This window comes from Panthera tigris, chromosome F2, assembly GCF_018350195.1.
Source record: "Panthera tigris isolate Pti1 chromosome F2, P.tigris_Pti1_mat1.1, whole genome shotgun sequence".
Classification (NCBI taxonomy): Eukaryota; Metazoa; Chordata; class Mammalia; order Carnivora; family Felidae; genus Panthera; species Panthera tigris.
The window spans coordinates 79,571,406-79,586,832 of record NC_056676.1 but is presented as its reverse complement, the minus strand read 5'-3'; the positions used below and the strand labels follow the sequence as shown (position 1 = coordinate 79,586,832).

The 15,427-nt window shown below is 49.5% G+C and overlaps 1 protein-coding gene across 9 annotated transcripts in view; it reads left to right on the top strand.

Annotated features, from left to right (window-relative positions):
- AGO2 (argonaute RISC catalytic component 2) overlaps positions 1-15,427 on the top strand; it is a 109,578-nt gene that overhangs the window by 54,384 nt on the left and 39,767 nt on the right. For 8 of the 9 annotated variants that reach the window (XR_006213124.1, XM_042973411.1, XM_042973409.1 and 5 more), the window contains exon 3: positions 12,995-13,115. Coding sequence is in view for 8 of the 9 variants with exons in the window: in XM_042973411.1 (XP_042829345.1) it covers positions 12,995-13,115 (121 nt within the window). In the remaining variant the exon portion in view is untranslated. Of the gene's footprint in view, positions 1-1,691; positions 2,238-12,994; positions 13,116-15,427 lie in introns of those variants that run through there. The other variant, XM_042973413.1, reaches the window with a different exon arrangement.

Here is a 15,427-nt window from a genome sequence, read left to right as displayed (position 1 = left end):
TTCTTCAATTCAGGTAACTTTATTGATGTCTTCAAGATCACTTTACCTCCCCCGCCCCTTTTGTAGCATCCAGTCTTCTGTATAATCGTCTAATGATAGTTTTTCAATTAGATAGTGTGCTTTTCAGTTTCAGCTTTTGCATTTGGTTCTTTTTCATAGTTTATATCCTTTGCTAAGTTTCCCCATCTGTTCACTCATTGTTCCCACCTTTTTCTTCATGACTTCTTGAATGTCCTTACAGTAATAGCATACGTATGAGCAGTCCTTGTCTGCTAATTACAACATATGGGTCATTTCGGGATCTGTTTCTGTTGACGGGTTTTACCTTAGATTACATATCACCTTTTTTGCTTATTTACACTCATAGTACGTTTTTGTTGCTGTTGAACATTACGTGTGTTACATTGAGGGAATCTGGCTTTTGCTCTCTTCTCTGGTACCCTGCCCACAAATCCCGACTTCTTCTGCAGTCCTAGACTGTCCTCCCTGTCTCCTCGGTGCAACAAGATTGTCCTCTCTGCTGCACCTTCCTCCCGTGTTGTGGTTTGTAAACCGCTCGCAGGCGGAGTGGATGTGTGGCTTACCTCACGTGTTTCCCTTCCCTCAATAATCACAGTCTCAAACTGCCTCTTTTTCAATGCCGGAAATAGCCGTCTTGTTTTTCTCTAGTTCTGTAGTTGTTGAGGGTAGAAGGATAAGTTCAATACCAATTACTTTGTCAGGATCAGAGATCAGATTCTCAGCTGCAGTTTAAGAACTTAAATTGGCTTCCCAGTTTGTGATAGTGCCCTCTAAAGTGCTCTTTGCTGTAATGTTTTTTTTTTTTTTCCCCTGATTACAAACTTTGTAAGAGAAAGAATATTTGGGGGTTCAGTTCCCTTATCTATAAAACCAAACAGTCGGATTTGCTCACTGTGACCGATACACATTGGTCCAGGCTCTTTAGAGGGTTATTGGGTGTGAATATTAGAATAAAAATAGTATATACCTTCTGACCCACCAATTCTACTTCTAAGTATTTATCCCAAGAAGGTATGGCTCCAAAGAGACGGTACTCGACGGTCATCTAAGATCCTTTAAAATATGTGCTTACTAAAAAACGTGTTTCCGAACAAAAACATTGGGCACGGCTGGCTTAAACACCTTTTTTTTTTTTTTTTGCTGGAAGTGTCTTCTGTGCTCTGAGACTCTCCCTGAGTGGGTTTGTGCGTCGTTGACTTTCCTGGAGACAAACACGTGTGTGGATCAGTGATGTGAACGCACTCTGGGAGGTGGAACACGGAGGCGTGAGCAACCACGCACATTTCTGGGCTTTTTATTCATGTGGTGGCGTTTGGGCTCTTAGGTGATGAACCGCATTGTACAGGACGTTTCCTTTCATGAAGGAGGCATGACTAAGACGTTGTCATCTGGCAGCAGGAAAAGGCTGCTGGTGATTGAAACGCGATGTCTTTGACTGCACTGCTACGTTCTTGGAGTTACGTCCACAAGGTTCTAAAGTTACCCAGTATTTGGAAATTCCCTCGAGTCACACAAGTAGGTAATAAAGGTGGGGCGCGGACTGCATTTTCGTGGCCAAGGCCAGCCCACTTACCGGCATGCCTTGCTTCCCCCTGGCTTGGGGGCCAGCCTGAGCCTCGCTGCCTACTTAAATGTGTGAGCCTTCAGAATTCTCTATTTCGCTCTTCCTTCTGGTGGACTGTGGCTAAGGTCCAATCCCAAGATTGTTATCAACCAGAATCGCACAGGAAGAAGTTGGGTGTAAAGTTCTGGTTCTGCCAAAACCCACGTGCTGACACCTTCACTTAATCCGTCCTTCTCCCAGCCTTGCTTCCAGCATGACCAGCCAGCATTTATGAAGCCTCCAGTCGTGAGGCAGGTACTGTGGCACCGGGAGTGCGGGGTGGGCAGGCTAGACCCCGTCCGTGTCCCTCGTGGGGAAGAGTCCAGCCGGCGGCCTCTAGGACCCCAGGCGTGCGCTGCCGGAGGGAAGCTCGGGGCGGAGCAGGAAGGCGGCAGACGAGCGCGGAGCTCGGCCTGTGGTCTGACTGTGAAGACGGTCTTCACAGCCTGTTCTTCCTTCCACACGGCTGTCTCTGGGCAGCAGGGACCAGGTCTTAACTCTGAGTTCTTAAAACTCCGTGTAGTGCATGTGGTAGATGTTTAGGAGGTTCAGCCCGGAGCCCTGTGCGAGGCTGAGTGAAACGTGCCGTCCGTCTGTGTTGCGATGAGTCACAGTGAGTCCTGGCCTCGTGTGCCCTCCGTGTCTGGCCATCCCATCCCCCGCTGTTCACTGAGTGGCTGCTGTAGGAGGGATTGAGTATAAGGCAAGGTACCTCTTCCCCAGAGGCTTCCGGTATCATTGTGGGTACAGAGATGGTCACCCAGGATGGTCGGAGCGCGGCGCTGGTCTGGGTTGTGTGGGCCTTGCTGCCTGGAAGCCTTCCCAGGGGGTCAAAATCGGCAGCATTCTGCTCAGTAGCCCAGGACGGACTACAGAAAGAAGGTGTGTTCCTTGTCTTCTGACTGTCCTTTCCTTCTGTTTCCCTTGGGCTCTGTTATGTGGCCCTGGGAGGACACTGCAGAAGTGATCACTCTGTGGGGCGTGTGTGTGTGTGCGTGCGCGCGCGCCCGTACGCACGCAAGTGGTGGGAGGGTGGGGCGGTGCAGCATGACTGTGTCATTTGCAGCCTGCTGTTTGCTTCGGGCACTGTCCACTGGAGGGGCTGAAGGTTGGTCCAGACTTTTTGGAATGTGGTTTGGTGTATATGTTAAAATAGTATGTATATTCTCTACTACTTTTTCTTTTTCTTTTTTTTTAAGTTTATTTATTTTGAGAGAGAGCACAAGTGGGAGAGGGGTAGAGAGAAAGGGAGAGAGAGGGAATCCCAAGTAGGCTCCACGCTGTTAGTGCAGAGCCTGATGTGGGGCTCAAACTCATGAACTGAAACCAAGAGTCAGATGCTTAACCAACTGAGCCACCCAGGCCCCCCTGTATACCCTTCACTTCTAAGTATTTATCCCAAAGAGAGGTGTACAAGGATGTCTAATATTGTGATGGAAAAAAAAACCAAACCATCTACATGTCAGTAGGGATGGAACCATGGACACGTCAGTAGGGATGGAACCATGGACACGTCAGTCAGTAGTGATGCTTAAGTAAACATCCTGTGCGGTTCAGTGCAACTGTGGACAACAGTGCAATGGAGTTTCACGTGTGAACGTGCAGTCTGGAAACATAGACAACTAGGTCATAAGTGGCTTGTTAATGTGACTTTATGTTATGAGACACGGTAACGTCTCTATTTCTAGACTTGATGGCCACTTTGTATGTAGTGACAAGGCAAGGTCTCAAAGGCACCTAGTGGGAAGACAGCAAACTCCAGAAGGGTCTGTTTGATGCCATATGTTTGAAAAATAATGATACACTGTATTTCTTTTTATGTACCTACATATTTATGTAAATGCATGGGTTTGAAAAAGGATAAAGTCGCTCCGGAGAGGAGGATTGGGATGCGGAGGTAGTCTGGGCAGACTTCCAGCATGATCCATATTCGAAATTGGCAGTGCTGACGTGGTCATGCAAAACTTGTGTCGCTCGAGATGAACAAAGGAACGCATTGTTTTTTTAAAGAGAAAACTTGCCCATGGGGCACCTGGGTGGCTCAGTTGGTTAAGCATCCAACTTCTGCTCGGGCCACGATCTCACAGTTCATGAGGTCGAGCCCCGCGTCGGGCTCTCTGCTGTCAGTCAGCCCAGAACCTGCCTCAGATCCCCTGCCCCCTCCCCTGCTTGTTCTCTCTCTCTCTCTCTCTCTCTCTCTCTCTCTCACACACACACACACACACAGAATAAATAAATTTAAAAAGAGAGAGAGAGAAAAAATTTGCCCAGAATTATGGCAAAAGGGCACTCCAAGAAAACAGGAGTGTGCCAGCCTGTCTGGATCAGCAAACAGCTTCAAACCTTGCTGTTGCCAGCTGGCAGCATGTGGCTTTGTGCCTCTGTGTCCTGTGCGTGAGAGGAGAGGACGGTGCTGACCTCCGAGGCTGCTGTGGGGGCTGAGCGAGTTGTACGTGTGAAGGGCCTGCTGGAGGCTAAGCGCTGGCATCTTTATGCCCAGTGTGTGGACCCTCCGTGCGGTTCGAGCCTGTGGAACGAGCACAGAGAGCCTTCGGGGGCTGCGGCCTTTTGAGCTTACGTTCGGCGAAGGTGTTTGTCCAGGGAGCCAAAGGCCCGTAGTCCAGGAACTTTGCTTTCAGTGAGACTTGGCGGAAAGGAGGAGCTAAACACGGGGACCCGACAGGTCACACGCCCCTCAGCAGTTCAGCCGTTGCTGAGGAGCCTCGAGTCAGGTGTAGTCCCCAGGGCTCGATGGAGGGGTGCGGCGGGGAGAGTGGGGAAGGGGTGCGGGCCTTCCCCTGAGGAATAAGAAGTTCTGGAGACGCAAGGTGGTGACGGTTGGACAGCGGCATGAGTGTACCTGGCGCCACTGAAACGTACGTGTAAAAATGATGGAAAGGGCGAATTTTATGTCGCTGTGTTTCGCCACCATTAAAACAGAGAGAGACCAAGAAACAGGGAGGAAGGAAGGTCAGTCAGTCACCGGCCAGTCCCCGGGCGTCGGTCAGTGTTCATGAAGGGAAGGGACCTCGTGTTTTACGGTCAGTGGCCGGGCTGTCATAAAAATTACGGGGGGGGATTCCTTGGGTTTGGCACCAGATGATGCGAGGTGACGGCACCTCCTTTCCCAAGAGAGTCAGCGTCTGAGGCCTGGGAGCAGAACGTGGGTGGTATCGGGTGCCTTCTCTCGGCCCCTGCGGTGGCCAGGGTTCCGTAGGACCGGTCACCCGAGCCGGGTCGCTTTGTAGCACCTTGGGGTGATCCCGACTCGTGATGACCGAGCCCCAGCGGTGTGCCGAGTTCTGCCAGGGGCTGGATGCTGCTGGGAGCGTGGGATGTGACTCCTGGCACCGAAGAGCCCACTGTGTGGTACCTGAGTGGAATCGTCGTGGCGACGATTGGGTTGGGTTCAGCCTCGGGCAGCAAGCGTTGGTAGAGACCAACGTTTCAAGGGCCAAGGGCGCGGCTTCGCTGCTCTCAACACTACACACCTGGTCGCCTCAGCACAGGTGTCTGAGGAGCGTGCCCTGTTCTCTTTTCTGCCGCTTCTGTCGTAGGAGAAACGTCTGCGTGCCCACGCGTCTTTTTTCTGAGCTCCTCACGCTGTTCCGGGGTCTGCTTGCCCTTCCTTCACCATAGCACCGTCCCCGTCGCTGTAACCCTCACGCGTCCACCTCGTTCCTGCTCAGAGTGTACTAGCTGGCCTCTGTGCCCGCACTCCCAAGTCCATGTGAGACATTAGTCAGGGGCACCTGGGTGGCTCAATCGGTCGAGTGTCGGACTTTGGCTCGGGTCACGATCTCGCGGTTCGTGCGTTTGAGCCCCACGTCCCGCCTGCTGCTGTCACCCTGTCGGCACAGAGCCCGCTTTGAATCTTCTGTTCCCCTCTCTCTCTGCACCCCCCCCCTTATGCATGCTCTTTCTCAAAGAAATAAATAAAACATTTAAAAAGAAATTAGCCAATCAAATTCCATCAAATAAATCCCTCTGGATTTTTCTTGGGATTGAAGGAGTGGTTTTGTTTGGAGAGAATCGAATATTCCAGTCCATGATAATGGTATGTTAGTTGATTTATTTTGTTTTGTTTTGTTTAAACACTTCTGGTATTTCCAGTTCCCAAATAGAAGATTTGTGTGTGCCACTTGGAACTAGTTGTCCCCTGTACCTCATTCCGCTCACCCTGTGGGTAAATCCATCCCTCGTTGGGACATAAGTGACCACACCACAGCCCCACATGCTCTTGTCCCATCTCAGTGCAGAGAGGGACAGCAGGGGTGGTACTTTCCTTGTGGAAGGGGGGAAAAGGGGAAGGGGGAGGCTGATAGGCAGGGTGGCCACTGATTCTGGAAACATGCATGAGTACATAGCAAACGATGTCTTCATATCATGTGGCATTATACGGCACGATCATTTAAATCTGTGTTTCCAAACATGACCATCCTGTGTAGCCGAGTAACTCAGGAGGTCCTCTGCTGTCACAGAAACTCATAGGAGAAGAAAAAGTGTAACTCCATAAATGCAGTTGCCAGAAACCAAAGCTTTGTGGCACATCTGTGTTTTATAGAGAGGTCGAGAGGGTGGGGCAGCAGATACACCTGTGTGTGGGGGTTCGTACCCCTTCCCCTCATGACACTCATGCGTGAGACTGGGCTTCCTGGTCTCTTTGACGATTGATTTTGCCCACAAGCTCCTCCCCTCCGTCCCCACTCCCCCCTGAGAGGATGGACAAATGAACGAGTGAGTGAGTGAACAAATAAAGACTTAGTAATAAGTCAGTCAGAAAAGGACAGCATGTTTTTGTTCATATGTGGAATTTGAGAAACTTAACAGCAGACCATGGAGGAAGGGAAGGAAAAATAAGTTACAGAGAGGGAGGCAAACCATAAGAGACTCTTGGATGCTGAGAACAAACTGAGGGTTGATGGGGGGACAGGGGAGAGCTGGTGATGGGCATTGAGGAGGTTGGGATGAGCGCTGGGTGTTGTGTGTAAGCGATGAACCATGGGAATCTACCCCAAAACCAAGAATACACTGTATGTTAGCCAACTTGACAATAAATTATTTAAAAAACAAAAGAAGCCTTCGTACCAGGGGAATGTGTGCATTTGTGTGCATTTCTGGGGAATCTGCTATGTGCTGGGCCCTGGACACAGATAAAAGGGCAAGGACTCTTTGTGAAGCATACAGTGTTTTTCTGCAGGTTCGTCTGGATTTTCAACAAATACAGCCCTAATGTCCACCAATAATGGCAGTTTTTTTCATCTTTACAATCCTTCTCCCTTTCTTACCCTACATGGTGACCGTGGCCTACAGCCCAGCACTGAGCAGAAGCGGCCAAAGCAACATCTTTGTTTTATTGTGAATCCCAGAAGGAGATCTCTCCCCAATGAAGGACATTTCCATCTGTTCCCTGGTTTGCTAATTTAAAAAAAAAAAAAAAATTGTGAATGGGTGTTGAATTTTAGTAAATGCTTTCTCCTACATCTTTGAGATAATCCTAATTTAAATTTTTTTTTACATTTGATTTTTAAAATATAAGTTTATTGAGATATAATTATGTACAACAAAATGCATCCATTTTTAGTTAATGAGCTTTAAAAAAACATACATCCACATAACAAGGACCTCAGTAGAGGTGTGGGACATCCTGACTGCCCCAGAGCTCTTTCCTGCTCCTTCACAGCTAGTCCCCTGTCCCCTGCCCCCGGACAGCCTCTGAAGTGCCTTCTGCTAATGCGGATTCCTTTTTGCCTGTTAGAGAGTCTCATGTGAATGGAATCATACAGCATACACTGTTTTGTGCCTGGCCTCTGTCCTGAGCATGTTTCTAAGACGCGGCTGTCATGTTGCGGGTACTAGTAATCCACACAGTGGGATAAGTGCCCCGTTAGAAATTTGTGCCCTTATATGTCTGGTCACCCAGTTGACAGACATAGTTCTTTCCAGTTCAGGACTGTTCTAAACCTTTGCGTGCAAGCATTGATGTGTCATTACTGGGTATTATTAGACGACGTGGTAAATACACACTGACATTTATAAGAACCTCCCCACCTCCTCCCCCCACCCCCCCCTACCCCCGCCCCCGGAACTGTACTTTCCCAGCAGCTGTGTGTGAGACTGTCACCCTTCCTCCGCCTGGTCCTGCTCAGTCATCATTTTAGCCCTAGCTGTTGGGTATGTGGTGGTGTCTCTTTGTGGGTTTGTTGGCATTTTCCTCCTGACTAATGAGGAGCACCCTTTCCTGTGCTTATTGGCCGTTTGAGTAGCTCCTTTGCCAGTGTGTCTGTTCTTGTCTTTTACCCATTGTTTAAAGTTGGCCTCTTTGTCTTACGGAGTTAAGAGAATTTTTAAAATATATCATGCATGCATGTCCTCTGTCAGATACGTGTTTGTATTTCTCAAATATTTACTCCCATCCCCGTGTCTTGCCTTTTCCTTTTCATAATGGTATCTTTTAAAGAGTAAAAGTTTTAATTTTTTTAAAATATTTATTTTTGAGAGAGAGAGAGTAGGGGAGGGGCAGAGAGAGAGGGAGACACAGAATCTGAAGGAGGCTCCACGCTCTGAGCTGTCATCACAGAGCTGGACATGGGGTTTGTGACCTGAGCCAAAATCGAACGCTCAACCGACTGATCCACCCAGGCGTCCCAAAGGTTTTTAATTTTGATGATGTTTTTCAATTTATTAATTTTTATTTTGGTGTTCATACTGTTCGTGTTCTAAGAAATCCTTCTCTTTTCTAAGGTTCATTAAAGATTTTTCTCTTATGTTTTCTTCCAGAAGTTTTACAGCTGTAAATTCTACTTGATGTCTATAATATGTTTTGTGTTGGTTACTTTTGTCAGATTAAATCCAACCTTTCATTCCTGGTATCTGGCCAATGTTGACACAGTGTCTTTTTTTTTTTTTTTTAATATATATATATATATATATATATATATATATATATATATATATATATATACTTTTTTAATTTATTTTTTTAATTTAAATCCAAGTTAGAAATCATAGTGTAACAATGATTTCAGGAATAGAGTTTAGTGATTCATCACTTACATATGACACCCAGTGCTCATCCCAACAAGTGCCCTCCTTAATGCCCATCACTCATTTAGCCCATCCCCCCACCCAACACCCTGCCCACAACCCTCAGTTTGTTCTCTGTATTTAAGAGTCTTTTATGGTTTGTCTTCCTCTGTTTTTATCTTAGTTTTGCTTCCTTTCCCCTATGTTCATCTGTTTTGTTTTGTAAATTCCACATATGACTGAAATCATATTGTATTTGTCTTTCTCTGACTTATTTCGCTTAGCATAATGCACCCTAGTTCCACCCATGTTGTTGCAGATGGAAAGAATTCATCCTTTTTTAATCGAGGAGTGGTATTCCATTGTGTATATGTACCATATCTTCTTTATCAGCTCATCAGCTGGTGGACATTGGGGCTCTTCCCATAATTTGGCTGTTGTCCATAGTGCAGCTACAAACGTGGGGGTGCATGTGCCCCTTCGAAACAGCACCCCTGTATCCCCTGGATAATACCTAGTAGTGCCATTGCTGGGTCGTAGGGTGGTTCTATTTTTAATTTTGTGAGGAACCTCCATACTGTTTTCCAGAGTGGCTGCACCAGTTTGCACTCCCACCAGCAGTGCAAAATGGTTCCACTGTCTCCACATCCTCACCAACACCTGTTGTTTCCTGAGTTGTTAATGTTACCATTCTGACAGGTGTGAGGTGGTATCTCATTGTGGGTTTGGTTTGTGTTTCCCTGATGATGAGTGATGGTTGAGCATTTTTTTCACGTGTCTGTTAGCCAGCTGGAGGTCTTCTTTGGAGATGTGTCTGTTCGTGTCTTTTGCCCATTTCTTCACTGGATTATTTGTTTTTTGGGGTGTTGAGTTTGATAAGTTCTTTAAATAGATTTTAAATACTAATCCTTTATCTGATATGCCATTTGCAAATATCTTCTCCCATTCCATGGGTTGCCTTTTAAAAGTTTTGCTGATTGCTTCCTTGGCTGTGCAGAAGCTTTTTATCTTGATGAGGTCCCAATAGTTCATTTTTGCTTTTGTTTCCCTTGCCTCTGGAGACATGACGAGTAAGAAGTTGCTGCAGCTGAGGGGCGCCTGGGTGGCTCAGTCGGTTAAGCGTCCCACTTCGGCTCAGGTCATGATCTCGCGCCTCATAGGTTCGAGTGCCGCATTGGGGTCTGTGCTGTCAGCTCATAGCTTGGAGCCTGCTTTGGATTCTGTCCCTCTCTCTCTCTGCCCCTCCCCCACTTGCTCGTTTTCTCTCTCTCTCTCTCTCAAAAATAAAAATAAACCTTAAAAAAAAAAAAAAGTTGCTGCACCAAGGCCAAAGAGGTTGTTGCCTGTTTTCTACGATTTTGATGGCTTCTGTCTTATGTTTAGTCTTTCATCGCTTTTGAGGTTATTTTTGTGTCTGGTGTAAGAAAGTGGTCCAGGCTCATTCTTCTGCATGTCGCTGTCCGGTTTTCCCAGCACCATTTGCTGAAGAGACTGTCTTTTTTCCGTGGAATATTCTTAACCTGCTTTGTTGAAGATTAGTTGGCCATACGTTTGTGGGTTCCTTTCTGGGTTCTCTATTCTGTTCCATTGATCTATGTATCTGTTTTTGTGCCAGTACCGGACTATCTTGAGGATTACAGCTTTGTAATACAGCTTGAAGTCTGGAATTATGATGCCTCCAGCTTTGGTTTTCCACGATGTCTTATTTTTAATGTGTTGCTGGACTCAGTTTGTTAATACAGTTGGCCCTTGCACAACACAGTTTGAACTGCACATATCCACTTATATGTGAATTTTTTTCAATAAAGACAGTTCTGAAAGTAAATATGTTTTCTTTTCCTCATGATTTTCTTAATAACATTTTCTTTTCCTTAGCTTACTTTATTGTAAGAATATAGTATGTAATACATATAACATACAAATTTGTGTTTATCAACTCTGATACCAGTTAAGCATCGGTCAGTAGTAGTCTATTAGGAGTTACATTTTGCAGGGCACCTCGGTGGCTCAGTCGGTTAAGCGTCCGACTTCGGCCCAGGTCATGATCTCACGGTTCGTGAGTTCGAGCCCCGCGTCGGGTTCTGTGCTGACAGGTCAGAGCCCGGACCCTGCTGAGTTACATCTTGGGAGTGTCTAAAGTTTTGTGGGGGGGGTGGAGTTTGACTGGAGGTGTGTGCACCCCTAACCCTTGTGTGGGTCAAGGGTCAACTGTGCTTCTTCATCCATGTTTATAAGTGAGATGGGCTGTTGATCACCTTGTTGGGTTTTGAGGTAAACGTTTTGCCAGCCTCATAGAATGAGTTGGGAGCCTGTGTCCTCTTAATTCTGTTCACGATAATTTTGAATTCAGTTGGGTGATTTGTTCTTTGGATGTGGGTGGAACTGCCCTGGGGAGCCATCTAGACCTTGAGTGGGCAGTGACATCTTGACCAAGAAGATGAGGATTTTGACGCTTGGAGAGCGGTGGTCTGGAGACGGCCTGTCTCCGGGGGCCCAGAGCAGAGTGTGGAGACCCAGGAGAGACCGTGCCCTGGCTGCTGGTCAGGAACGGCAGACTTGGAGGTCAGAGGCGCCCTGGTTGTTGCCGGGGCCTTGCACCTGCCCGGGCTGTGATCTCCCTCTGTGTCAGAGGCCTGGTGATTCTCTGTGGGGCCATCAAACGAGATGTTGCCCAGAGGCTCTGTTTGCGCCGAAACCCCCCCCCGTCCCACCCTGGGCAGTGGGTATTTGGGCAGGATCGGCTGGATCCCTAGAGACTTCTCTGCCATGATCAGCACAGCTGAAGGTCAACTGGGCAAAGCCAGTTTGAATAAGGCAAGTCTTCTTAGGCCAGCTGTCCTCATTTTCTGGAAAAGGAATGGAATGAATTTCTGATTCTTGCTTCCTGAAGGATGACCAAGGCTTTGCCCCAGAGAAGCACCCTTAGAACCAAGCAGAGCTCAGCTCTCCCTTGCCGGGGGCAGTCTCTAAAATGTCCTCTCCCTCCCCTCTTGCCACAGTGCATCTCTCCCTGTCTGCCACATCCCATGAGCTGCTATTTCCTGACAATGACTGAGATTTGGAGCATGCTTCCCTTACGAGGACCTTCGGGAGCCAGGCAGGCATCAGGGCCTTTCCTATCTGTACTTTATTAGGCATGGTGTGTGAGAAAAATCCAGTATTTGGTGAGCTGAATTGAAATGCTGACCGATGGCTCAGTCGGTCGAGCGGCCGACTTCAGCTCAGGCCATGATCTCATGGCTAGTGAGTTCGAGCCCCGCGTCGGGCTCTGTGCTGACAGCTCGGAGCCTGGAGGCTGCTTCGGAATCTGTGTCTGCCTCGCTCTCTGCCCCTCCCCTGCTCACGTTCTGTCTCTTTCTCTCAAAAATAAATAAACGTTTAAAAAAACAATGCTAGTCGAGAGGTGCTGAGTGGGGCTCTCTTGAACAAACACGCGGAGAGGGTGGGCGGGCACTGCTTTGCCTGAGTCTTGAGCCAGCGGGATGGCTCGGCTGTCTCTGGCCGTCCAGAGTGTTTCTGCACACCTCTCGTCCAGTAGCGCAGTGAGGAGGGAGGGCCACGGGACCACTCGGCGCTTACGGAGCACTGCCACGGGACGGTCTCTCTGTGTCCGCTGGGATTCTGGTGCCGTCATGCCGGGGAACATGCGGCAGCAGCATCTGAGGGGCTTAAAACAACACACATCCTGTTTGATGCTCATGGCCCTTCAGGTCATTTGTCCCTGCTGGGTTAGGTTAGACTTTGGCTTTGAGTCGAACGTAGGGTCTTCGTTGTGGACCCCGGACTGAAGGGGCATCAGCAGGGGTGCATACTTACAGCAGATCACGGGAGCGCGTGAGGCCGAGCCAATCACACAGACCCCCCTGGAAGCCTGTGCTTGGAGCAGACCCTTTGCCTCTCCGGTGACCAAAGCAAGGTCACGGCCAGGCCAGCACCCAGTGTCAGCCGGGCCGGGGTCATGCCGTGCTCTGGGGGGAGGCCTGCAGAGTCCTGCAGTGACACGCATGGTGTCCGATCCTACAGCTTTGGGAACAGGAATCCCATCCATGCTGGTCCTGTCTTCAGCGCCTCCAGGAGGTTCTGGATGTGTCTGTTGTCTGCTCTGTGTTGCGTGCACAGTGCCTGGCATGGAGAGAGTTCTCCCGTGTTTGAGTGGCCAAACGAATGAGCAGAAACCCAGTGAAGGTTCTGGTTTGATTGTTTATGGAAGAAAGCTGAAAGTCGTATTACTAGAAGGAGCCATAGGTTGTACAAAATCGCTTATAAACCAGTGTTAGAAGAATGTCGTCTTTCCATTCATTTCTCAGATTTTATTGACCTTTTGCTTGAATTGTCTTGTTTCAGGGAAATAGTGGAACATATGGTCCAGCACTTTAAAACACAGATCTTTGGGGATCGGAAACCAGTGTTTGATGGAAGAAAGAATCTCTACACAGCGATGCCCCTCCCAATCGGGAGGGATAAGGTGAGCGCACAGGGGTGCGTTGGGGTCAAGCAGGGTGCAGTGAAGGCAAAGGCAAACCTGTCGTCATGTGCTAAGTCACCCAGGAGAGAAAGCTGCGGTCGGCTCTACGCTTCGTCCTGCGGCCACAAAGGCCGCTTTCCGTGTGTTGTGCCTTCAGTGTTAGAGGGCTCAGTTGGCTCGGGTCAGAGACAGGAGCTCAGAGCTTCTTGGAACGAGCCTTTTAAATGTAAAACACACATGCCACAGACCGTCAGACAGGAGCCCGGGTAGTAAAAGCCCTTTGGAAAAGTATGTTTGCAGAGGTGAAGGCGCGTGTGACGGTGGCCGTGAGGCACAGCCGATTTCTGGCTGAAATAATGATCGTCGACTAATTAACCAACCCTGGTTGTTTCAAACTGTCGCCTTTGATGATTGCTTTTGTCCTTATCATGGCTTTGCTTCAAGAGGGCTACAGCTTCTGCCTAGATGTTGTCACTTCTTGGCATTTCTTCCAACAGATGGGCTGATCCGGGATGGTAACGGGTCCTGTTTATTAGAAGAGCAAAGACTCAGCTCAGGAATAATCTTCACATGAACCTTAAAGACAAAAAAAAGCACAACAAAGAAACTAGTAACTTAACAGCTGGTCTAGTGCGTGCAGTAAACTCAATTCCCATCGAGAATGACCTGACCAGTTAGCTTCGTGAGCCCCGGGGCCCCGGGAGGAAGGCAGCTCGGTGCCTACGGAGTCTCACGCTGCTGGCCACCGAGCTGCACGTTCTCCAAAGGCATCAAGTGTTCTCGCTTTTGTGTTTTTTGATCGTCTCAACGTGACTAAGCTCCTTGCGCTGGTCTCAGTTGCCAGGAGACCGGGTGGTCTCAGCTCCCAGCAGCGTGGCTCCGAGTTGCGGTGCTCTGATAACGGTAGAGGACGTTGTGGCCAAGGGAAGGCTGGGTGCTGATAAGAGCTCCGTACCCACTGGTCTCCAGGGGGCCCCGAGATAACGGCGGTGCCCGGCGGGACATTGCAGGGCTGGGCGCAGGGCGATTGACACGGGCGTTCTGAATTTGAGGGAGTCCCGGGGCCGAATGCCTGTGCCCCGAGTGGGATCGCGCCTTACAGATAAGCATGCTGGCGCATACGCTGTGTATTGATTGTGAAGTGTTATGTTGAATGTGCGTGTTTGGTTTTGTGTAAAGTTGTACAGGAAAAAAGCATAAGGACTTTGTTCGCAGTTTATCTGTGCATATTTCTAAGTAGACGCTAGGCGGGGCATAGGAATAGTTTTCCTTGGGAAGGGGTGAGGGGAGTTGATCCAGTGTTCCCATGCGAAGCTTGTCTGTTGTGGAAGTTAACAGGCTGTCTGGGGTGGAAACAGATCTGAGCCGAGTCCTTGCCGTGCCCTCTGCTGCGGTGTGGGACCTTGGGTAAGCCGGCCCACCTGGCCAGGCCCCAGGTGCTTCCATAAAGGGGGGAGGTGTAGAAGCCACCTCCCGGGGTCCTGGTGACAGCCGAAGGGATCCACCCTGAAGAGTGCGTCCCCTGGTGGCCTGCTGCCTGTGCCCCGGACGCAGTTTCGGGGGGCAGGAGCGCGTCTGCATTTCTAAGGAGCACTTCTAGGTCCCAGATCCTACTTCGAGCTGTCCTGTTTGAACGTACGAAATCGCGGCGCCTGGGACGTGGCACACGCCTGGCAGACGTGGACGGCTGTGGTTGGTGGTCTCAGAGGTCTGCGTGGCCCCCCACCCCGTGCACACTGTCCCCCCCCACCCCCCCACCCCCCAGCCACCCCTTCCAGCCGTTAGGTTTCTATCAAGTGGTCGCGATATGCAGACTTTCATCTCTTCTGTTGGGGAGCCGACACGATGTGGCCGCTTTTCTGCTCCCCTGTCCTTTCACCTTGTGTAGCAAAGCGTCTCTTGTTTTCTCTTACATCTGCTTTTTTCTGCGAAATGCCTTCCTTGTGTCGTGGGCACCTGTGTAGTAAGAGAGAGGATCCCGTGTCTGCCAGCGGCTGGACGGGGCCGGCGGGCGGCTCTCGTCCCCCTCCGCACACACTACGTGGCCCGTGGCCCTTCCTCGGGAAGGCTGCTCTCGTCACTTACCCTTCCTCCGTCCTGCCGAAGAGCCCGCCCTCCTCACCCTCGGCCCTGTGTGGAAGGGGAGGCGCCCTGACCGGGGCCCAGAGGCCCTGTGCCCTGGGCCAGGCCCTCACGTTTCACAGCAGGTGGCAGAGCTCAGAGGACTTGCATTTAACTCCTGGGCTCTCTCTGCGAGATCAGAACATGCGTCGTGTTGGGTTCCTGGCGCTGGGCCCGGCCTTGGGTCCTCT